General features: G+C 36.6%; 1 protein-coding gene across 3 annotated transcripts in view; it reads right to left on the bottom strand.

The window, feature by feature from the left end:
* The window catches only part of Wdr7 (WD repeat domain 7), a 333762-nt gene that overhangs the window by 44988 nt on the left and 262108 nt on the right, over positions 1-26666 (bottom strand). For all 3 annotated transcript variants that reach the window (XM_046419459.2, XM_046419460.2, XM_046419461.2), the window contains one exon: positions 17889-17988. In XM_046419459.2, coding sequence (XP_046275415.1) covers positions 17889-17988 — 100 coding nt within the window. The remainder of the gene's footprint in view (positions 1-17888; positions 17989-26666) is intronic.

Here is a 26666-nt window from a genome sequence, read left to right as displayed (position 1 = left end):
AAATTTTATCTCAGGTGACCCTTTTGCAGCATTTCTTCCACAAGACACTCTTCTTTTGATATGTAAGACAGTCTCCTGAGTTTCTTCATGTCCTGAAATCATCCATTCTCACACTTTTGCCAGATGCACCTCTCCTGTTCCATCTCTAAATGTCGAAGGTGTTCACATAGGACTTTGTCCTAGACCTCTTTTCATTTACTTATATCCTTCTATGGCTGTTGCTCTAAGTATATCAACAATGTCTAAGTTTTTACCTCTAATCTAGACATGTCGTCTGTGCTCCAGACCTGTGCAAACAGCTACATACATAGCACCTGACATGAGTGTTTATGCTGTATCTCAAAGCTAATATCAAAAACTGAACTATTGCTGAGTGTGGTGGCCCATAATCCCAGCCGCTCGAGAGGCTGAGGCAGGAGGCCATGAGTTCAAAGCCAGCCTCAGCAATGGTAAGGTGCTAAGCAACTCAGTGAGATCTTGTCTCTATATAAAATACAACATAGGACAGGGGATGTGGCTCAGTGACTGAGTGCCCCTAAGTTCAATCCCTGGTACTAAAAACAAAACAAAACAAAACAAAACAAAAAACCCTACTAATTTTCTACTACCTCTTATTGGGCAGATCTATTCCTCTTCCCGTTTCTCATCTAATTAGCTGCTCGTGTCAAAAACCTGAGAATAATTCTCAGCACCTCACCTTCTTAATTACCATACAAAATGCATCAAAAGTTCGGCCAATTTTGCCTTTAGAATTCATCCCCAATTGGTCTGTTTCTATGTTCCTCTTACCAGTCCAGGTTATTATTCTCTCTGGCCTGAAGACTTCTGAAATAGCCTCTAGCTGGTCTCCTCATTTCCACTTTTGTCCTCTTCCAATCCATTCCCCACGTAGCAGCAAGCATTATCTTTCAAAAAGGTTAAGTCAGGTCATGTCACTTTAAAACCCTTAATGGTCTCTTGCTGCCTTGAGGAGCACATCAAAACTCCTCATCATGACTTGCATGGGCCTGCCCAATTGTGGCCCATCTGTCCAGTCTTGTCTCAGACCCTCCTTCCTCCAGTCACTCTGTGCAGTTCCTCAAATTCCTGAACATCTTTCTTTCTTCAAGTCTTTGAACACACCCTTCAACCTTATCCACCTGAGGACTCCTTAGTGCTTACTCACTATAAACAGCTTCAAGAGAAATGTCACTTCCTCAAAAAGGTATGACATCCTCTTGAGTTCCCCTTGTTTTATACTCCTTCATCACACTCCACAGTCTTCCTCACAGAATTTATTTAAAAATCTAATATATTTATTTGGATGATTATTTGCTTGACTCTCTCTTTGTCTGCTTTTCTCATCATTTTACCTTAGTGCCTGGCACAGAACCGAGCACTAACATCTATAGAATGAACGAGAGTGGATGAGTAAGCACACCTTGTAAAATCACACTCCATTATGCCTTGGACTACTCAGGGCTCAGGGCTGCTGCCAGAGCTTCTGGGGTTTTAAAGCAGTCTGGGGTGCTGGCCACAAATCACAAGTGGGGAGCAGCAGCTCCCAGAGGGAGTCATTACAAGATGCCCCTTCATGTTAAAAATGGCTGAGGAAAACAAGATAGCTCAGAAATCCTGAATAGTCTATCTCTGAAATTGGAGTACCTGGGGGAAAAACCCTAAGTGCTTCCATGTCCATCATGACTTTAAGCCAGGAAAGAGCTTTCAGATGGAGGCTAACCTGAACCCTGCTCCCCCATGCGCTCTGGAGCAAGTGTGCTCAACCAGCCTCTGGGTAGAGGAGACTTAACACAGATCTCTGAAGGCTCTGGGGCTTAGCAGGAGAAGGGCTCTGGTGGCTGGTTGGGGAGTGTGTCTTACTGCTCTACTGTAAATCTTCTTGGTGTCAGATTTCTTTTAGGATATCATTAGGGGTATGGAAACAAGCAAAACACTTAGTCTTTTCCCCAAGTATGGAAGTGGCTCATGTCTGGAAATTTCACAGGCTTTGGAGCTTGGAAAAGTAAGGCAGCCAAAAATGTCCTCCATTTACAGAGGAAGCATTAGATTCCTCACAATATTTAGTTAGAAATATTATTTTAATACTTAATACTTATAAAATTAATAAATTATTTGAATGGGTGCTGCAGCAAGAGAAAAGATCCTACCAAATTGTGATCGAGTTCCAGAGACTCGAAAATCTTAAATTCTGTGCTGCATCTGAGTAACTGGAGAAAAAGTCCCACTGACAGACAAAACTACAAGTAGCTGACCAGATATTGGTGACTTCTGTGAGCACATTTTCTATTAGTGATTTTATCTGATAGAAGCTCCCTCCTGTTGTAATTTGAAGAACTGAAAAGGCACCAGAGAGAATAAGGCAAGAAAAGGAGGCTGTGTGTGTTCCCAGCAGTGCTGGCAAAGGCTCTGGGTGGGGGGAGATTAGTGTAACCCCCAGGAAAATCCTCCAGTGCAGTGCAGAGGCTTAGGGATCCTAGCCTCAAACCAGCTCAGGACAGAAAAAAATTTCTGCATGGAAAGGAGTAAATAAAAAATTCTTAACTTTTTGTAGTTTTTAGGTAATATTCTAACACTAATATAAAGATATGTATACCATAATTTTTTTGCGAGGCGGGGTACTAGGGATTGAACTCAGGGGCACTCGACCACTGAGCCACATCCCCAGCCCTATTTTGTATTTCATTTAGAGACAGGGTCTCACTGAGTTATTCAGCACCTTGCCATTGCTGAGGCTGGCTTTGAACTTGCAATCCTGTCTCAGTCTCCGGAGCCACTGGGATTACAAGTATGCGCCACCATACCTGGCATATACCACAATTTAAAAATGTCTACAATTCCCTGTGTGAGTAATTGAGTAACATATAAACAAAATATACATTGCTGGGGTTGTGATGGGTTTTCTCCCTTCTAAACCCTCCTGCAATATTGTTGCTACATGGCATTTGCAAAGATAATACCAAACGAAGTGGGAGTTAAATACCACTCATGCTAGGTCTCTACTTCAGTCCATATGATTCAGATCTAAAGGGAAATAGTTTTCCTTATTTTTAAATTATTTAATTCCATAGACCTCAATGACTCAAATATTAATTGACAAAAATTTGCATGTTATTTTTTTCTTCATGTAGTCTGCTGTTTTATTCAGTAAACCTAGTTTCTGACCTCTAGTCTGCCTTTGAATTACCTAGGGACACTCTATAAAAATGCAGATGTCTGGGTCTCTGTCTTCAGGATTTTGACTCAGAAAGCCTGAGGTAGAAGAAAATCTGGAAATTTTCTATATGATTCTGATATGTCACTTGATTTGGAAAGAACAATGCTAAACGACAAAACCCAGTGAATTAATATAAAAGGAACTCCTAGACAGATGGAAATATTCATGGAGTATTAAACACACATACATCATCATATAAAGGAGATATTGGTTTTGTATTACAATTAATGATTATTTCCCCTTGAATGGACTTTGCAATTTTCAAAAGCCCTTTCACGTACTTCCATAAAGCACCTCACCTTTCTGGCCTCATTTTCTTGTTTTGCAAGGGGGAAAAAAAAGATATTGGATAAAATTATTTCTTTCAGTCTAAAAAAATAATTTTATGCCTGACATATAGTAGGCATTCAACAAATGTTTGTTGAATGAACGAATGCATGCATGATTACCTCACAAAAGCCACACTGCATAAGTTACTAGGTTTTAAAATATTGTCTTATAACTAGTAAAACCAGGGTCAGAAAAGTTAAGTAACTAAAACAAATAAATCTAATACTAAATTTCCTGACTCCTCATTTGGTGCTCTTTGAAAATGCTTTTTACAGCATTCTTGTTGAAATTTCCAGATGAGATTGTGTTGGGTGAAGGACATTCCACATGCTTGTATTTTGTATTCATCCCCAACCAATGAATGACAAACTGCTGTATCTGTATAATGGCGTGTAAGTTGTTACCTTCTTCTTTAACCTCTGTCTGGTGTAGAGGCAGTAATTCCAAAGGTTTGATATACATGTCTATAAGTAATAAATCTGTGTGAGTTATAGCTATGTCCTTGTAGATTTACAACTATAAGTTTTAATTCATCTCTGACAACACATTTACATAAATTACTGCAACACAGTAACAATGCCATATGCTAGGACTCTCACCCAGAGAAATTCAAGAGGCAAATGGGATCTGGCTTTCTTACTATTACAAAGGACTGCTTTCAGTACATGCAAGAAAGAAGCATTTAATTTGGTGTGGTGGCCTTTATAGAGATGTTTTCTTGCTTCTGTCATTCCTTTGAAAGTAAACTATGTCCTCCATACCTTGCTCTGCATTAGTAAATATTCTGGATTAAGATGTCACTTTGAGAAACGGCAGAACCGCATAAATAAACCTTCAAAGGAATGAAAGCAAATTATTTCTGAGAATCTACTTTGTTGTCAAGTGTGGCTGCTTCACAGCTTGCTCCAAGGTAGGAGCACAATCAGTTGGACAGGAGGGACATGGCAGGGTGAGGAGCAGGGCAAGCCTGTCCTCTTAATGCGACAGGGTGCTGGGCTACCAAGTTCCCGTGGACGGTAAGAGTTGGCTGCTTTCTACAGGCCGACCCCTGTGCTCAGGGAAGATGAGTTGTTCTAGTGTCTCAGGAGGGAATCTTGATTAATCAATCTTGATAGTTCTATTCATTAGTAATTCCATTCTCAATTGTTTTAAAAATGGGTTATAATAGATGCCATTTTGGCCAAGTGGACAAAAGAATGGATTTCTCAAAGGATATATTTGTTTTTAAAACTTCCTCTTTCTGCCTCAGGATTGGTTGCTGGCTTGGTGGCAGCAATCTTGTACCCTGAGGCAGCCCAACCTAAAAGCCCAATGAAACAGAGTTCCCCAGAAGACCAGGGTATGTGACAAAATACCAAGCTGCTCACTTGACTAGCTACCTCTGGATGTTTTGTTGCATGAAATAATAAAGTCTGTGATTTAAATCCTCTTCTATGGCTTCTAGTCCTTTGCATATAAAATATGTTAAAAAATGAATGAATCTTTCCAAACAATTCTCCAATTCGTATGTTTAAATTCCCTCCTATATCTAAATTTTTTCTTTTATATGTCAGTATTCCCTCAGCTCACAAACCATTTATTTATCATTTTTCTCAGAAAATACTACTTTTACTTCTTTATTATTGTATCAATTTATATTTTTGCTTAGTATATACTCAGCATGCATTAATGCTCAACTGAATCTACTTGCTGTACGTCATGATTCTCACTTTATTGGGCCCCAATCAATTGCTGTCTGGATTGTTACAAAGCCTCACAGAGAAAGCCTATTTCATTTCATCCTCCACAGTGTCGACAGTGACCTTCCAAAATGGGACTACCTCACTCATCCCGTCGTTGCCCTGCTTGAAACTCTTTAAATCTGTGAATGCAAAACTATGCACTCAGTACAGTATCAGTTTATATACTCTAAAAAATTTCGGTATCAGTCATCAACACTTAAAAATAAAATAGCTCAGTTGGTAGAGTGCTTGCCTTGCATACAGAAGGCCCTGGGTTTAATCTCCAGCACCACAAAACAAAACAAAAACACAACAACAATAACAAAACAGATTTTTGAACTATCTTGAAAAATCAGAGGGAGGTGACAATAGGTCCACATCTGCACACAGTACTGATGGAGGATCTGAGGCATGGCTGGTCTCTCCACAGAGATGCGCTCTCCAATTTGCCACAATTCCACCCCTCCAAGTTCAACACCAACACTGAGGCACACCACACAAGTCACAGACAAAACTAAAAAGGAAAATATTTCTTAGATGGTGCTATCAAAAATGAAAAGAAGCCAAAAAGGCTTATCGTGTTAGTTTGTGCTACTTACTTAGTCTCTGTAGGGACGAGAGCTTGTCAATGCTGACCCTGAGACTCCAGATGGAAGCTTCTGTCGGGGGAGGCTTGCCATGGTCTCAGCCTCCTAACTATTAGGCTTTATCCCTACTGCTCTATCACACTTTTGTACTCTTGTACCTTTCCTTCAGTGGAACCAAAACCTTACAGTTTCTAGAAGGCATCACCGGCTAAATGTTTCTGTTGACACCATCCTCTTCCTCCATGTGAGCCCACAGGATATCTGCTCAAGGAACAGCGCAAACATCATGTTCCTTATGAATCTCTTCCTGCTCTTATCCTCTGTGTTCACTGGATTCACCCTTTCCTCCAAGGTGGCCTGCCACGTCACTGCAGCACTGGGACCCTCTACTGTACCTGTTTCATCTCTGTATCCAGATTGTGAATACCTTGCCCAAACCAGGAGTCACTCTCTCCTGCACTTCCTAAGACTGTTTGTTCATGCTTCCAGGTGTCTTGTGTTGGGGGCAGCAAGACAGGATCCCTACCGCCTCTGGGGGTAACTGAGGCTCTCCGTTCCCTCTGTTGAATACCTAGTGTGCACATGTCAGTGGTTGGAAGGCTTCTCTCAGGTAAGTCCATGCACTATTGCCCTTGCCAGTTGAACTCTACGACCTACAGTTAACCAGAGCTAAGTCTAGTTGAACTTGCTGATGTAAATGTAGTTGGGTTAAATATAATAAAATTATATGGTAAAAGTGACAAGAGGGCTTTTAGAAAGACACATATATACACACACAACATTAGGCTTAAGTGAGACAACTGCAAAAGACTGGGAAAAGCATTAAAATCTAGATTTATACTCTGACTTTGCTTTATGAGTATGCTTAATTCCTCAGTCCACTTAAAGAAACAGAAACTGTTCTGCTTTCACAAGAAAGAACTAAAATCAAGGGCTGGGGCTACAGCTCAGTGCAGAGCACTTGCCTAGCACGTTTGAGGCACTAGGTTTGATCCTCAGCACCACATAAAAACAAATAAAATAAAGGCATTGTGCCCATCTACAACTTAAAAAAAAAAAACTAAAATCAATGGATCAATATGGAAAGAAAAGTCTTTGGTCCCATATCAAAATAGATGAGAAATAAAATTATCTTTACAAGATTTAAATTAAAAAGAATGTCTATGATATATGTCATTTTATATTTTACACTTGATGAACATTTTTGATAAACCGAACTAATTGTGGGGTGGACTATGTGGGATCCAGGGCTTTTAGGTACCTGCATGTGTGCCTACACTCAAATTCCATCCAGAAATAGGACCTGCCAGATCTGTCAAGATGCTTTGATATCAACATCTGTACAACCTATCATGAAGTAGACTCATGTCATTGTTATACGTTTTAGAGTACTTAGGAATCATATTTATTGAATGATTATACCAGGCTTTGTTTTAAGTCCCTTACATATTAAGAGTGGGTATAAAATATAAAGGGCAGTGAGTCCAGCATGAATTCAATATACAGTTGGCCCTCCATACCAGTGGGTCTGCACCAATTGATTCAACCAATCGTGGCATGAACATATTCTAAAAATAACAACTTTATCTGTACTGAACATATGAAGGCTTTTTTTCCTTGTCATTATTTCCTTGACAATATAGTATAACAACTATTTACATATTTATGAAATACTATGAGTATTCTAGAGATAATTTAAAGTACTGGGAGAATTATGTAGGTTATATGCAAATACTACACCATGTTAAGGGACTTGAATATTTGTGGATTTTCATAACCCTGGGCAGGGGGGCGGTCCAGAACCATCTTCTATGAATACCAATGGATGACTGTATTATGACTCCCCTACCTAATATTTCCTAATTTTGTGAACTACATTTGTGGAAAAAATATATGTATGCAAACATATATATACATATTTAAACTTTCTTTTTTTTAATGTGTTTGGACAGGGAGAGAATGGCTAGGTAGGAAAATGATTGCACTGAGAAATATAAATGAAATGATGGAAATTTTGAGAATGAAAATAATTTTTAGCCTATTTAATGCCTTTGTAAGAATGATGAAATGGGTTTATAATTATAGATTTATAATTACTGGGTTTATAAATATAGAACTCTCTGCTTTATGTATTTCTAGTTGTAGATCTTATGAAGGATTTAATTTTCTTTCTCAGAGCAACAGTCTTGAATACTGACATTCAAAACATCACACTAATACAAGAAGTGCTCAATAAGCAATGGAACAAATAACGGAAAATATTCCTCTGCATAGTTAAGAATATTCTAAAATTTTAAACTTTGAGAATAAATGATGGTCTGATTTCAAGCACTGTTTCAGGTATCTGTGCCTTTTCCTGGAGGTTCTTCTCTAAGTAGCAGTTCACTTTTAAAACAGGAAGCTCATTAGGTAATTCCTCAACAGTGTCAGGAAACCATTGTCTTCTCCAACCATTTATCTTATTATCACCCCTGATGCCATATTTCTGGTTGTTGCTCCAGAATGTCACATGAAGCACCTGCCATAAAACCAGCTGCTGAAAAGAGCAGGAAGAAAATACCTAAAATGTCACTGCCTGACTAAGTACTGTAGTCAATCCTTACTGCAATTTTTGCAATCACCGCATAAGTGCCCTTGATGTATAAGCGTTATAGACTTCTGCTCAGTGAAAACTGTGCCCGAAGCTTAAAACTCTGCCTTAAAGAAACATCAATCTTACTGTCCACAAGATCCCTAAGGTCCATTGCTCCTCCTAACTAGAAGTAAAATCTTTGTTATTTTTAGAGAAAAGAACACATTGTTTTCCAAACTTCTATTAATATAACTATGTTTGCTGACATTTCTGTTTAGTCTTGAATATTAGCTTTCTTTTGATACCTAGTATTTTAGAGTGCTTTCCAGAATTAAGTGCATTACAGAAAACTACATTGGTTTATTTTCATAAAACACTTTAAATCCCATGGTGAAAACACTTGCATATCTTGCCAAGCCCTTTCCCTAAAAAAAAATTTTAGTTAACAAAATATGTCAGCATTTAGTCATTTCTTTAACACTTTGCTAACACGATATAACTTACAAAATTTAGTTGCTGATTTAGCACTTAATAAGTCACAAATAAGTAATGTCTCTACTTATGTATTGGAATAACTGTTTCTCAGGTGGGATTTGTGCAATTCCCAATATAAAGCCAATGTGAAAGCTGCTGTAGTACAAACCGAACTGTTCCCGCGTATGAAGGAAGCATCTGACCAGCATCTGAAGCATCTGACAAGCAGGCCTTCCTGTGCTTCCTGGTCTCCCAGGCTTTGCACAGGTTGTACTGTCTGCCTGGTACACTCTCCCTTCCTTCCCCCTCTCTTGGCTTACTTCCTCACTGTTATTCAGATACTCTTCCCATTAGGAAGCTCTTCCTGACCAACTCCGCAGTGTCCCACAGGAAGGCTGCCGTCCTTCAGAGCTGGTTATATTACTTCAAATGGGGGTTTAAGATTATCTTCCATACCAGAGTGCGTCATTAAGGGATATACTCATGGATTTTGTGATCTTTTGCATATAACATGGTTCATATTTTGTTATCTCTTATATATAATATACTTCTTGGCATAGAGAAGAGCCATCATTATATATTTTTTAAATAGACAAAATGGGTACTAAATCAGGAATAAATGAAGAAACAGTCTGTTGTCTAAGAGGACAAATATAGGAGGCAAAAAAGGCCAACTGTGGAGTTCCACTTTTTATAATAACCATGGTTCAAAGGTCATTCTGTTATTACCAGAAATACTGGGAAGGGCATGAAAAACTAATGCTCATAAAATGTATGCAAGAGTTTCAGAGCATTCTGGTCATCACATGCACAAGTCTTTTGTCTGAGCACTGTATATACAGGAATTTACACTAAAAATAATAGAATACACATTAAAAGTTATATAAATAAGGATTTTAGGGTAGTGAAACTACTCTGCTTGATATAGTAATGGCAGATACATGTTATGATGCATTTGTTCAAAACCATAGAATCTGCCACACCAAGATTAAACTCCAATGCAAACTATCGATTCTGGGTGAGGATAGGTGAGTGTACCTTCATCAATTTTCTGTGGGGCTCAGAAAATGATGCACCAAAATCTGCTGCTTTGACGTTCCCATTGAGGACACATGGAGAGCAGCAAATACAGAGAAGGGCTTTCCTTGTGGTTCCCTTATTTTCCTAAAAACCAGATCCTTAAGAGGAACGCCTTCAAATACTCTCATAGACACTGCACTATCCAAGGAAGATTTAACTCATATCACACAGAAGAAGACTGAATGTCAAGCAATCACACCTACATCCCAGAGGAATATTGTCCCTGACCACTGTCTATTTTCCAGGCTTATTCCCCACCGCCTCAAATAATACCCCTCCTTAAAATTGCCTACAGCCTCCCACTCCCCTCTCCCCTCAGAAAATAGCATTTAAACCTGAATCACCTGGCTCCTCTGTGAGTTTCATATTTTGTATGAATCATGTACATGTTAATAAACTTGTAGGCTTTTTTTACCAGTTTGTTTCAACTTTCAGAGGAAAAGTTTGAACTTTCCTACATTACTGTGTATGGCCATGCCACCCTGAGTACATCTGAGCTTGTGTAAACTTTCCTACAGACTGATGTTCCACTCAGTGGGAAGATGTGAAAAATGGGGGAGGATACGCATGTGCGGGTGCAAAGGGTACATGGGAATTCTCTGTATGTTCTACTCAATTTTGCTGTAAAGTTAAAACTGTTTTTTTAAAAAAAGTCTGTTTACAAATTTTAATTACTTTACTCAGAAAGATTCTAATATTGAAGTAAAATTAAAATTCATATTTATAATAATTTCAAAAAATCATTGAAGAATCAAATAGTAGTAGGAAAAGAGATTAATGTTATAGGAAAAAATCAGGAAAGACAGATAATTACTAAACACAGATGGATAAGGACAGATCAGTATGTCTGAAATCTTAAAATTTGCTAATTACTTAATTGATACATTACTGGCCCTACCTAAAAGAGTAATTCAAACAGTCCTGGGGAAAAGAACGTGAAAAAAAAAACATAAGAAATTAGATCTATCAGGTATGAAGTAGGATATATGGCAGCAGGAAGGGACAGGATGGGATTGATTAATTTTGGCCTATTTAAACTAACAGTTACATAATAATTATGATGGCTAACACTTTTTGAGAATTTTTGAGCATTTTTAATCTTTATAACCCAATGAGACAAATGTTCTTATGTTCATTTTATAGATGAAGAAACTCAAATACAAAGAGTTTTTAAATACTTTGCACAAAACCACAAAGCTAATAAACTGAGCAAGGATGAGAATCTAGGTAGTCTGGTTTCAGAATCTATTTGCAGGTGCTCCACTACACTGCCTTACCTAGTAAGTAAAAGGAAATAAATAGCTTGGTAACTAAATTTAGAGATAAGAATAAATGTATCATGTCAGAAACAAATAATTGCTCTGTGTAAGAAATAGTGGATACAAGTGGACAGAGCTTAAGAAAGCTGTGTAACTTACAAGAGGTGTAGAGAATTCAAAAGATGAGCAAAATAAATTTCAATAAAAATGTCAATGAAAATAGAGGCAAAAATCATTAATTTAACAAGGATACTTCAGCATTTTTGCTCATTAGAAGTGCTTCACCTGAGTATGTGGTATGTTCTTGGCAAAGTGGGACATTGGATACAATCTAAGACACTTAGAATTGGAAAGGGGCATCTCCTGAAATTCTGACTGTGGTTCTAAGAAATTATCCAAGCAATACTTTTCAATGCTTTCTATGTAAATTGCAAGAAGACCAGGACAGGGAACAATAGAAGAAGAGGGTGCTATTGAATGAAACAGAGATCAAAGAAGGAAGGGGGTATACACATATGGTGATCAAAACTAGAGGCTCAAAGGCCTTAAACGGGCCAAGGCCCAAGTTACGGTGTTTGTAGAGGAAAGAGGCAGATTCCAGGCTTGCGCTAAGAAAAAGTTAAACTCAGTAACAGATATGAGTGGGTGAAGGAAAAGGCAGGGTGAGTGTGGTGTCATTATATTATTATGCAATTAACAGAAAAAGGTAGGTGGAAGGGATGCGGGTAGAAAGTAGAGATATTGCTGACACATTGAATTTGAGACAATAAGACGTCAAAAAAGGCCAAGAAAACCAGTCATCAAAATTACTTTGTATTTGAGGGAAAAACCAAACAAGAAAAAGGGAAGAAGAGTTTAATAAAACATTAAGGTACTCTTCCTCATCTTCCATATGAACTTTAATGTGGCTGTGCCTGTTCTGGTCTTCTCTTGCGTTTAAGTACATGCTTAGCAGATGTAGTGACCTTGTGGACTACTTGTGACATCTTGTTGGCTGAGAAGAGAAAGTGAGCCAAATTTGGGTAAGCCAGAGTTCATAGACTGGTGAAAAAAGATGTGGGCAGAGTTCAGGGTTGATTTCACTTCTGTACTACTGAATTATCAAAGAAACAGACAGAGGATATTCGGGGGATAAGGGTACAACTAAAAGGATTCAGTATTCTGCCGCGCTCCCTCCCACCCCGCCTTTTCTCATGGAGGTACATGGAAAGTGCAGAGGAGTGCATTCATCCCTCATGGAGTAATCTTCAAGGTCACAGGAGCTTGAGCTGTAGGATTGTTGCTTTGGTATACATCAGGCTATGTGATGGGGCACACATCAACATTCCAGAATTTAATGTCCTCTCTGAGGGATTACAACGAGGCCACAGTTGCCACAGTTACACACATAAAATCAACCTTAGCTTCTATTTTTTTTTCCTTCATTATCTGGCTCATGGCAGGCCTGGCCATGGTCTACTACAGAAATATATCTGTTTTGACTCAAAAGAAAGGTTTTTTTATGCTATTTCTAAAAGGATAGGATATTCTCCCTAAAGAAAAACAATTTAATGAGTGTTTCTAACATACTGAAATAAAACTATACCAAATTGATATTTTTATATAATTTAGGCACACTTTGTTTTCATTTATCATATTACAATATATTTCTTAATATAGTTTTTTATTTTGAAGAGTTAGGATTTTAAAAATCTGATCAACGTGTATTTCATTGTATTTCTCCTATGTACCAGACACTAGATAAATATGGGATTTTAAGAATAGGTTTTCTAAGGCATTTACTCAAACTTTTCAGTAACAAAGTTTTTTAAAACATAATTTCAGATAAGGAGAAGCCTTCAGGCTTATTTTCTTTCTCTCAAACATCACTGCTTTTTTGTAGTGCTTTGCCAAAGCACGGTAAGAAAGTGAGCCTGGATTTACCAAAGTGGATCAGGCACCTCCAAGTGACACGGTGCAAACTTCATAAGGAAAACCAGCTAACGTGAACCCAAGAGAACCCAGCACAGAGTCAGCAGTTGTTACAAATGGTGGATTCAAAAAGGACTGGACATCAGTGAGATAGGAGATCACGTTTGTCAAACCAGAGGGGATTTTCAGTCTCGATTTAACCAAATACATATTTGCAGAGCACAAGGGAGGCATGGGCTCTAATCTGCCTGCTTAGCAACTTGGCAACAAAATTTAAGCATTTAAAAGGGTCCTAGATTTTTTTTTTTAATTCAATGAAATTTGAGGCAGGTACGTTCCTAAATTGCTTAGCAGTTTTGAAGTCAGCAGCACAGCAGAATTTTAACTATTGAATCCCATCTGTTTCTGATCATCATAATCAGTAGAGAAAACCCCCCACCCTTGGTATCTGAGCACTCTAGCCTATACTTGGTCACAAATACTACCAAGTAAGTTTAAGTAGAAACCCCCTACCTTGGGGTCTAGTAACTTTCCACTATGGACCCCACTCTGCTCCTTGTGAAAGTCAGAATCCAATCCTTCTCCTGCTTTGTAAGATCCTGACACCGCAGGCAGGAGAGGCTTTGGAAAAACACCCACACATGGCCTCATGCAGCTGCCTCCACTTGCCACCAAAGCACTTCTAAGTCAGGAGAGTGAGTTCTTAGCACTTTTTTTTTTCTTTAAAGTTCTCTCTAGTATTAATGAAATTTAATTATAATGTAGTATGTTTCTGAATTTATTTTAATGTGATAACAGTCACACTTACAGGATACTAACTACAAGATAGCTAAGTATCTATATAAATTACCTTATTTACTTCTGGCAGAGACTTGAATTAGGTTCTTTGGAGTCCTCTGCTTGACTAGGCCTGACCTTGGGGTTCCCTCTTTGTCTTTCTTGCTGAATTCATTTAAGAAAGAATCCCCTAAGTCAGTTTAGAGAAAACCCCCCACCCTTAGTATCTCACCACTCTAGCCTACACTTGGTCACAAATGCTACTAAGCAAGTTTAAGTAGAAAGCCCCTACATCGCGTGCTTCCTCTTAGTAACTTTCCACTTATGGACCTCAATCTGCTCCTTGTGAAAGTCAGAAACCAATCCTTCTGCTTTGCAAGACCCTGTTGCAGTGGTCCCCATACCTATCAGGATGGTCCTCCTTGATAAAGACCGCCTCACCATCTTCAACAAGTGTTTTGAAAAAATTCTTTAACACTTGTCCCAATAATAGGTGCTATTTCTACTGCCACTTTACAGATGAGGAAATTTCAGCTCTGAGAAGTTAGGAGACTTTCTCAAGGTTATAAAGCTAATTAGTGGTGGATATGGGATTCAAACCCACACATCTTTCTAATTGTTCTTACTATTCCAATTATTCTTAACATTACACTATAATGTTCTAAATCACTTTTAGTTAAATTAGTCAACTCTTCCTCCTCAATCACCTTGGTTAGAAGTCAGGAAACCTTTTCTATAAAGGGGCAGATAGTAAATCTTTTAGCTTTCAGATCACAAAGGTTCTTTGCCAGTTGCCAACTACTCAATTCTGCCATTGTGGTAGGCAATGCATAATTGAATGAGTGTGGCTGTGTTCCAATAAAACTTTACTTATTAGAACAGGCAGCAGGACAGATTTGGGCCATACTTTGCCAACTCTTAACTTCTGTAAAATTCATGTTCCAGATAGTTACATCATATTCATCCTATGGCTTTGTATAACCTCCTCTTCAAGTCTGGGAGGAACAGATCAAAAGAACATTGATTTCTTTCTTTTCTTTTTTTTTTTTTAAGTCAAAAGGTAAGATAAAGGGGCTTAATTTTTCCTTTTTCTGTACCAGCAAATCTAATTACAGCAAGAGACATATCTGACCCTTATTCCATCTAAGGCATTAGACTTTATATTTCTACCTATTGGGACCCTATTCCTATAATCAGGTAAATTTTTTAAATATCCCTTCTAAATTTTTTATGTTATATCTCTGTGTCTTTGCTCATACTAGAAAAATCACCCCACTGTCCCTGTAACTGATTCCAAAATATTTTTCAAGAAATGCTTTACTGCATTCCTAGTTCAAAATGATCCTATGATTCACTTCTTAAAACACCTTTTTTAAGCACGCTACCTACATTATATGTTGTTTCAGATGTTCACTCACTTATCTTAAATCTTACAACATTAATAAAAGAAATAAGAGAATTTTTTAAGGTTCATTGTCACTGGATATAAATGATAGCTGGCAAGAGTAGTTAAGATAAATCTTGAAGATTTAGCTGTGTTTTCACAGAATGATGAGAGAGAAAAGGGCAGGTTTTCCCTTCATACAAAATGGGAAAGTAAAGGCTATTCACCCTAGCAACACTAATGATAATTTTAGGTACTAAAATCAAGAAGATGAAGTACAAAGAAATCATGGGGACACTAAAATAGTGCATCAAAATAATGTACAGAAAATATGGTATTTCAAATTCCTTTGAAGAAAGAATGACTTTGGTAAGTGCATCTCAAGTAAACCAGTTGAAAAGAAGAAGGTATTCAAAACATTAACGTTTTCAGTATATTACTGAATTCATCACTGAGACCACTTCGTAGGAAGAGAAATGGAAAGCAACGTATACTTCAGTGCACTTTGGTCCTTGGTCACTAGTGTACACTTGCTGTCCTCCAGCTTACTTTTGGTTAGCTCACTGCACTCACTGGTTCACTTGGCTGTCTGCCAGTGGCAACTGCATTTCATCTGATAATGAAGAATCTTCTCTAGAATTTCTTCAGTTCATTTTTGAAGCTTTACAAGGTCTCCTGTTATTTTTTTCCCCATCTTTACCTTGCAGATGTTTGTGGTTTATTTCTCTCAAAGTCTAATAAACTCCAATTTTTCACACTGTTTTAAAAACAGGTGGTTACCAGAAGCTACGGAGAGTAGAGGACAGGGGAAAATTGGGGAAGGTTGATCCATGGGTACTAAATTACAGTTCAATAGAAATAGAAAGCTCCGGTGTGTTCTGGACAGTAAGGTGACTATAGATAACAATGTGCTGAATTAAAAAGCTAGAAAAAAGGAATATGAATGTTTTTACCACAAAGAAATGATTAGTGTTTGAGGAAATAAAGATGTTTAACCTGATTTAAACACTATACAACATATACATGTATTGAAACATCACATGGCGCTCCATCAATATATATAATTTTTATATATCTGTTTTAAAAATTAGGTTTAAAAAGAGAAAAATATTTGTCTTAAAAGAGTCTGAAAATGCCCTTTGAAGAATCTCTCTTCTGAAAGAATATTATAAATATCGTGTAACTTAATTTTTAGACAAGCATTCAGAGTGATTTCAGTGACAGCCTAGCATAAAGGAATATGTCATGGGATAAGAGGTTTACACATGCCAACACAATCCAACAGTTAATAAGTATAGCAAATGGTGCATAATCTATGTGCAAAGCACATTCACACATGACCATCTCAGGAGTCTGAACAAATAAATGTGCTTAATATTCAAACAGATCTCCCAAACTTGTCTGCCTGTTGAATGTTTTACCCCAACACCTGTTACCATCTCTTAGAACTATTTCACTGAAAGCTGACAGGGAAGTTTTGGAGGATTAATGAACAGTTTATTGCATTTAAGAGACAGCCTAAAATTTTAGTCACCTCCTCATTAATTTTTTCATACTCTTTCTGGAAATTCCTTACACTACAAGACAGGTAAATATATCAGCATTAATAAACACTACAATGAAACATAAGAAGCTATGTATTGTGCTTTTAGGATTGTGTCAAAATGAATCCTAGTGTTATGTAGAACTAAAAAGAATCAATAAAAAGGAAGAGGAGGAGGAGGAGGAAGAGGACAAGGAGAAGGAGAAGGAGGAGGAGAAGGAGGAAGAGGATTGGGGCGAGAAGCTGTTTTGGCACTATTTATCAATGAATGGTATAATTTTGCCATCTCAATGGTGCCTAGGTCTGGTTTGCCCTTAGCCACTAATGTGACTCTGGGATAAAGCTACTAAAGCTCTGAGCTTCAATTCCCTTATATCTAAAGTAGGGCTAGACTAGCCCTGTCTATCTAACTGTTATATTTTGAGAATAAGGTGATCAAGATCAAAACCAAGATGAATTTTTAATAAAGAGTAATATGTTATAACAACATAAAAAGTGTTATAAAAGTATACAAAGTAATATCATTATTTCAAAGACAGCATTACTTTATTTTTTAATAAAGCTTTACTAAATGAAATTGCTTTTTCTTTTTATGAATTCTGACTAGATTACTATCTTGCAATTAAATAAACACCTGTTACCATGTAAATAAATCATTTAACTTAGAGAATAAATTTTTGTTCAACCATTATATCATACCCGTGCATCATCAACTTTTTTTCAGAAAACTCATGACAAAATTAAGGAGACCAGAAAACCTTGTTTAAAAAAGAAGAGGTGTACTGCAAAGTTGCTGGAGGGCAGTACCCCCTCACTCTGGGCTCTATCCTGAAGCCATCTGTGGCAGCCCTTCAGTCCTAGTGAATAAAGACAGTGGGGCTCTATATGCTTTGAGTCCTTCATTAAACTATTGATCCCTTTAGCATTATCCATAATGTTCCAGCAGCTCAGCACGTCAACTGGTGAAGTGCTGGTCTCTTTCTCCTTTCAATAACTTCCACACTTTATGGAGAGGAAGTCACGATGATTTATTTACCTGACATTTTCCAGTCCGGATGTCGTACAGGGCCACTGAACCATGGCGTGCTCCAACTGCTATTCTGTGACTCCTCTCATAATAGCTGACCATGTAGAACCTGAATCGAACATTTTCACAACAATAGAAACAAAAAGCCAGGTGAGATGACCTGCACATGGAAGTGTACAGCATCACATTTCAGAGATTAAAGCCACGTCTGATATATATTTCTAAAGAAACACATCTATGATAAATGTTAAATTTTTCAAGAATGTTTAATTTTAGTAATTCATGGAAATCCTTTGAAAGAAAACTGACGCACAATATCATTTAGGCCTATTAGGTATCTTCAATAGAAAACAACTTTATAATCATAAATACTCTTGAATTTCTCAAACAATAAGTCAAATACAAACTAAGATTAATTCTGAAAATCCAATTTTGCAACAATGACTTATGCAAACATTTTCATTTGAATAGAATTGGGGAAAATTTTGAAAAGGCTTACATATTCAATTATATTTTCATGGGGTATTAACATTATTCAGTAGTGGAATATACTTTCTAGCAAAACAATCACAAAAGGCTACATAAAATTATGTCTAAAGTTCTCATTAGTAATTTAGAATGAAGTTAGAAAGCTATCCATTGGCAAAAAAGTTACCTGGCAAATTCTTTAGATTTTCTACAATTACCAGTTAATCTAAATGATAACTATGGCTAGAGGTGGTATGAATAAAATATTTGATATTTATTTATTTTGTACTACATAAAAATAGTATTTAGGAAGATTTTGAAGGCTTTAAGAGGTTGTTTTATCATTTGTTTTTCTTTTACCCAGATTAGATTCCAAGGCTATATTAATGAATTCCTGATTTATGCTTTATCATACTGATTTCAAGTTCTTATAGCTAGGGTCTGAATATAAGAATAAAAATTATTAGCAGTATAAATCAGGTATGATTCTATATCTGCAAAGAGTTTTAAATATATATCACATTATCCAGTTCTATGGTCTCAGTGTGAGTTGTCAAGGTGAACAAACAGCCTACCCTAAAAATTTATGAGAATTTTGCATTAATTTTTGAATTCATTACTTGTCATTTCCTCCTTTGGTTATATATGACCTAAACTAAGTTTTCTATTTTGTTGAAAGGGAGGAGGGGGAGATAAAACGGGACAGGAAAAAAATACCATTTGTCTAATGCTTTCTTGAAGTAGGTGTAGAGTAAAAAACTATTAGGACATGAGAAATTTCTGAAATTATAGAAGAGAGGCTGAGAGAGACAGGTTTGAACATGAGAATGGGAGCATTCTGATAGGGCCCTTTTGGTATTTGCAGACATGACATTCATATATAGTTTGTAAATCTGGTAAACAAACTATTAAAAGTTTTAAAACTTTTTGTTTGTTACTTATTACCAAGTAATGGATGAAACACAGTATTTTTGTCCCATGCCCAAGCCTCACCCAATGACCAACTCTTTTCCCTTTAGTAGAAAGTCAAGGCTTCACTTTCGTCCCATGGAAGACACTACTTCAGAATGCCTGTGGGGTTGTGTTAGGAATAGCACTGTCCTCCTTATACACTGGTTTGAGGGAAGGAAGGATAAGAAAATTCCCGAAACCTCTGAAGCTTTCCTCGCGATTAAGTGGTTAATAAAAAGTTCAATTCTTTAAACTTTTCCAATAGAAAACATTATATTACTCTACCTCAACAGAGAGTGGAAATTCACATTAAAAATCTAATGCTGTTATATTTGAAAATGAAAATGATTTAGAAGAGTTTAAAAACATTTACTGTTTTGTAATTCAATAACTACAGTGGTCTAAGAATTAGTTATTACTGAATCTACATTTATGTCAATATCAACATCTCTGCCTGTAAAAAAAAAAACACTTATATGTAATTATATCCTATTAGGGTAACATGAAATTTAATATCTGACAAATGTTTTAACAAATATTTATTCTGTGTAAGCTAATGGCCATAGGAAAATAAAATTTGCAGCAGTGCTTTATCTATTATTTGCACAGATCTAACAGCTATATTGCCACAATCCTTTGGCAAAAGTGAATATATAATCACCCTTAAAATAATCCTTTTCTAAACAAAACATGGGTAAAATACATTTCTGTAGACAAAATCTTATTCAAGCCAGATTCTAAAAAGTTTTTGTTACATTTCCCATTTTCTATGTTCTGGATATCAACCTCATCCTTCTACATCATTTCAAACACTATTATTTATGGGAGAAAAAAGATCAAATCTATTCTTGGTATCAAATCTTTAGTCTGCCTGAAAGGACCATATATTATAGGTCTGCATTTTTCATTCTTTGCAATTTACTACTAGACTAAGACTCCTAAACAATATCTTAAAGAACTCTGGACAGTGAAGGTCTCATGGCCTGTTTTTATCTTGTGATTTCTAATAAACTTTTTATACCTGGCTCTTTTTTTGTGGGTGGGGGAGGTACTGTGGATGAACACAGGGGCACTCAACCAATGAGCCACATCCCCAGCCCTATTTTATATTTTATTTAGAGATAGGGTCTCACTGAGTTCCTTAGTGCATCGCTGTTGCTGAGGCTATCTTTGAACTCGATACTCCAGACTTAGCCTCCTGAGCCACAAGGATTATAGGTGTGCATTACTGCACGGCTATAGCTGGCTCTCTTAAGAGAAGAAATCTGTGGCATGAACACAGTCACTTCACAAAGCTTACTCTGGGAACTGGCTGCAGTAGGTCAATCACTATAGAGGGTTCCATGGCCCGCCATACCCCTAGAGGAGAGTTCTTCCTGAAGCCAGTTTCTCATTTGGGGGCTGATGAGATTAAGGATGGTGAGATATGCATTAACTGCCCCCTCCCTTGAAGGTATCAATGGATTGAAAAGGGAGGTCCATCATAGTTTTTATGATTAGGCTAGTCTTGACTTAATTCCCCAGTAAAGTCTAAATTCTTCTAAAATTCTGGGGTTTTATGTGTGCTAATAAGCCTTCTGAAAATGCTTAGTCTCCAGTTCTCTATGATGATAATCTGTCACTTGTGAAGAATTTCATGGGTAATAAGCTGGCCAGAATCCTTTTGTTACATTCAAGTTAGAATAACTGTTTTCTTCTATTTTGTGGCCAAAAGAACACCTGAGAACATTAGTACTCAAGCAAGTGGAGAAGAAAGTTGATGGGAGTGATGATGTAAAACATCTCTTGCTGGGCCTGGGACTGATGTGGTCTCATCCCAACAGTTTAAAGTCACTATCTCCAACCTCCATTGCTGTCCACATGCAGCCAGGGTGATCCTTGTCATCAACCATGAATCCCATTCCCTCTCTCGTCTGTTCACAGCTGTCCCTCAAAACCCTAACACCATTCAGACTTCATCTCCTCCTCCTCTGGCTCACTATTCATAGAAATCTCCTTGCACTTTCTTGGATATGTTCACATGGTTCCCACTTTAGGGCTGTGACATTGCTGCTCCCTCTGCTTGAAAATTGGGCCAATATCTCCACTGCTCAAAGGCCTCACTTCACTGGGGCCCTGTTTCTAGGTAATCTAGATAAAGGATGCCTTTACAGGTCACCATGTTTAAAACATAATAATTACTTATATATATATAAAAAGAAAGTACATCTTCCTTCTCACACCAAAAGTAACTGCTGTTAAGAATTTGGAGAGCTTTTTCTAACTTAATATAGGAATGATATCATATTACAGTTATTCTACAATGCAGTAGTCTTCCCTCAGGACTTCATGAGACATTCTCTCTCATCTTAGGCCTCTCTTATGGATCTCAGGTAATTCTTCTCACACCTGAATTCATTTTTTTTTTCTGATGTGTGGTTAGGTTATATTGTATAGGGAATCTTAGATACCTAGTGATTATTTTTATAGGATGAATTCACCAGAGCAGGATCAAAGAATATGCACATTTTAAATTCTGATAGAAAATGCCAAAATGCTCTACATTCTCACCAACAAGGTACGGCTTCTGGTATTATCAGGTTTCCTACTTTTTTGCCAATTGGATTGATTCACTTGGTTATACTCTGAAGGATGTATATGCGGATTTCATTATTAATATTAAAAATTATTGAAAATCGAATCAACAACACACCATGTCCTTTATTCATTATGCATACTAGAAACAGAAATATCCATGATATGGTCCCAATATACCATGGAGAAAGACTTGAGCCCAAATCACAGGCAATCTGGTTTTGCAGAGAAGAATGAAAGGACTTCTGTATGGCAGCAACATTTAGTTCACTCTGACCAAAAAGAAAATACCAGTGACTACCAACTGTCCCAATCCCTTTGGCTGGACAGTACAAGGTGAGTGCCATGCATATGAAGAGTTTAGCCTAGTAGATGAGGAATAGGTCCTCAGAGCCTTGGTCAGCACCCTCAGTGATGCCACAGCTGCCTTCAAGGGAACACTTTGTAGAGGAAAAAGCCCTTTACAGAACACATTCATAGTTACCTCCCAGAATTCCAGGACTCTGTGGACAGGCATTTGGAAGATTTATATATATCAAAGTCTACAGTTAAGGCATCAGCTCACGGGGAGATGCTATTAGTTCTGGAGGATGCAAATATGAGGAAATACTTTCTAGAAGTGTTTTATTCCAGTGGAGAGCACCAGTTCAAAAGACCAAATGGAAATCCCTTAATCTGTGATGGTGATACTATAGTAACTATAGTTACTATTTCCCAAATAGGATTTTGAATACTATGAATAGTCAAAAATACTTCCTGCTGAGTGGTTAATATGTGAATTACTTTCCTTTTGAGAAAAAAAAAATCACTTAGCATAGCACCCTGTAGCCAGGGTGTTGAAGAAAGGACTGAAAATGCTTCTGGGACTGTCCATAGAGCAGAAATTTCTGCAAGGAAAAATATCATGCATGTCTAGGTTGTGTGACACAATGGATGGGAAATTGGTCTCACCTGGTTCTGCACTAATTGTGTAAGCATACGCAAACTGCTTAAATTATCAACGTTTTGGTGTCCTCATCTATAAAATAGGAATGACAATAGTACTTACTAAGGTTGTTGAAACTTAAAATGAGTTCATATTAGCAAAGTACTCAGAATAGTACCTGGCAGACAGTAAGCTCTTTCTATGATAAACGTTAACTTTAGTAACTATCATCATCATTGCCATCTGCATCTCTGAATATATACTACAGAAAGAATAAACAAGATGTACTTAATATGCTATTTTCCTAAGGCAAGTAAGTGCTTATAACATGCTAATTAATTAGGGGAAACAAATACCCTAAATATTTACATATTTTTAAATAGTTATGATTTATAAGTATAACCTGATAAAAAGTACAGATAATTTTAGTTTTAATCTATATTTGCTAATATAAATAATATGGATTTTATTTCTCTGCAGCACTTTAAAAAGGCTCAAAAGTAAATATTCTTCCTGTTATTCAATGAAATAAACACTCCTGGAAGGTCTAGAATTTTGTTTTGCTTTATTCTTTCTTTCAGTCTATCTACCCATCTATGTATTGTGGTGTTGGGGACCAAACCCATGCCCTTGCTCTTGCAAGTTAAGTGTTCTACCATTGAGCTATACCTCCATCCCTGTTTTGTTTTATTTTAATATGAAGAACTTTAATAATGAGAGACAGCCATCTGTTGGGGAGGTTTTAGGAATGGGAAAATGAATTAGAATGATTTTAGAGGGAATTCTATTTGTGAGTACAAGAGTACTATCTACAATTATTATCAAAAGTATACTGTAAAATGGTTACTAGTTTAAGGATTTTACTGGAAGTTAGGATAGAACTGTTTTATATTGCATTATTGTTATCACCATAAGGGATGAGAACAAACCACAGGTTTGGAGAAGTTTCTTTAAAAATGAGCTCATGCACTGTTGTAAAGCAGACTGTGTGCATTTCCTTACTGGACTTTAAGTGCCCATTTAGGGTGAACAAGGCTGATTCAGCTTTTCACTTGAAAAGCAAAATCAATCAGTCTGTCTACATAATAACAAAGTTTAAGAAAAGGTACACCATCTCTGAAAATATAAACTTTTTACTTTTCTGTTGGATTAGATGGTTTTTAATTCAGTTGAAAAGTATAAATGCTTATTTTACCTTGACTTTTTTGTATCTTATCTATGTTATAGCTTTAATATTTTCCCAGTGATTACTTTTTAGTTCTTTCATTTGAATTTTTATATATATATATATGCACACATATGTATGTGCACATGTTTTATATATGCTTCTAGGAATGTACATTGAGGAAAAAAAACCCATAAACTTTGTAAAATTGTTAAAAGTGGAAGTTACCAGTTAATGCATCACCACCCCCTCCCAGATAACCATCAGAACTATACTGGAGTGCGTTTTTCCAGACTTTTTTTTTTCTTTGTATATATACAGGTACATGCATGAATATCTAGATTTACAGTTTTCTTTTTAAAATGTGATTTTATTTTATGTACTCTTCTGCAACTTGGCTAGTCCCTCTTTAAATGTCTTTTATATAACATTTTTTCCCACATGAATAGGAATGGACTGACCTCATGTTTATAATGGTTGTATGGGGCACCACAGTTCTAACATACTTTAATGCAAGCAGAAATTGGTAAGCATATTTTAATTATAGAAAACAGGTGAAGGAAAATGTTTTGATATGAAGCACATTTTATGTATAAAAACTATTAATATGCCTTCCAATGAAGATCAATTCACAGAAAACCTGAAAATCCAGGAAAACAATTACAAAACACTTTTAAATTTCAATATCAATACTACTAAAAGTTGGGTGGTTTATCCATTTGAAGAAAAATCATATATATATATATATATATATTTTTTTTTTTTTTGCCTCAAGACCTTTAAAGTTAGTTCCCATCTTTCCATTACTTACATCTTTAATATGTACCGAGAAGTCAAAGTAGTCAAGCCATTAAATGTACTACTCAGTTCTATGTACAGAATGCCTCTATCAACAAAAAAACTTCTTCTTTCTTGGAAGTAAAATATGCATTGTAAGAGAATATCCAGTATAATTTTTGCAAAGTAATCAGTGTTCATTTATTCAGAGATTCAATATAGCATTTAATATAATATTTCCTTCAATGAGAGTCAATTTGGGATACTAAAATAAGCATAGATTTTGAAATCAGGACCTGTGTGCCTGAAGAATGTCTATGCTACTCATCTTTTAAAACTCCTCTGAATCATTACCAGTTCTTCTCTTTTCTCCTCTGCACAGTTCCTCACTCCTTCCATTCTGTCCTTCCATCAGAGCATCTGGTTCTCTGTCCTGGGCCTCCTTTTCCCCAGTGTTTGTGATACTTCACTGCTTTTACCTCTCTGTTTCTACTAAGCCCAATTCAAGTCCTGTGAGGGCAGGGACTGCCTGACTATTTTGATGTGGCCCAGCCGCCTGCACAGATCCAGCAAGGCACACAAGACAGATGCCCAGTAATGCGTGTGGAACAAACAAATGGATTCTAAAATACTTTCAGGAATGTTTAAGAAAAGTCAAAGGAGTACTTAAAAACTTTAACCTTATTAAATCACTTGCATTCCATCTTTTCCATTCCTATTTCTTGAGTGATTTTTTTTCCCTTATTTTGTAATCTGGTACTGAGATTGGCTATTTATATATTTAAAACCAGTCAACTAAAATAGTTGTTCATATTAGTTTTCAATTCTAAAAATAAACACCATTTAGTGTTGTATTCCAAATAATTGGATGCTATAATCCATAATGGACTAAGCAATATTACAAGTTCTCATTTGGTGATTAAAAATGACATACTGATTCATTAAAAATAAAAACTAAACAATGAAATTCACACTGACTTCCTGACTCAGTATACTGAGTGGATGATATGCTTTTATTTTTTAAAATGCTTTATTTTTTAGTGCAGTTTTAGGTTCACAATAAAACTGAGCAGAAAGTACAGAGGGTTCCCTTACTCCCCCACCCCCCCATAAACAAAGCCTCTCCGACCCTCAGCATCCTGTTCCAGAGTGGCACCTGTGCTATAATCAATGAACCTTCACTGACAGAGCATTATCACTCCAATCCATAGGTCAGAGTCTGGAGATGAAGTTCCATGATAGAGCACTTGCTTAGCATGCATGCAGCCTCATGCATACTAGGCAAGTGCTCTACCATGGGGGAATGCTCTGCCCACAGCCTTCAGCGTTTTCCCAGTCTATAAACATCAGATAACAACTTTTGTGCCCAATCACCTTTCTACATGGTCATCCATGCTTCAATCATACCTATGCAATGAAGTCTCCATAAAAACTTAAAAGGACAGGATTTAGAGAGCTTTTCATAAGGAAGTTCCTCGGAGTGGGGCATTTTCAAAGACCAGCACAAAATATTGCAAAATTATGCATGGGTGTAAGAGTCAAAGTGTTCTACACACCAATGGATTTAATTTAACAGTATGAAAAACTTACATGATTGCAGATTCCACTGGAACTAACCTTTAAAAATAACCACATGTTGAGTTTGGGTGTAGTGTTAAAGATGTGAAATTATCCGAAAAGACTATTAAATTATAGCATTCTTCCTTTTTTCAATTAGATATTTTTGTGAGGCCAAATTTTCAAATTTTCACCATATAATTCAACTAAAACTACATGCTGCAACTAATTAAAAACATGCATAGGTATGAAATTGTACTTGACTTCTACTAAACCAGACATTTAAAAATTCTATGAAAATGTACAATAATGCTACTTTTCTTCGTATTTGTTTATTTTGTCTTGGAAAGTAATTATTTGTCACAAAAAA

Source organism: Marmota monax, unplaced genomic scaffold (genome assembly GCF_021218885.2).
Source record: "Marmota monax isolate L192 unplaced genomic scaffold, Marmota_monax_Labrador192_F-V1.1 WCK01_AAM20220418_F8-fsc00088, whole genome shotgun sequence".
Classification (NCBI taxonomy): Eukaryota; Metazoa; Chordata; class Mammalia; order Rodentia; family Sciuridae; genus Marmota; species Marmota monax.
This window is presented reverse-complemented; position numbering and strand designations above follow the sequence as displayed.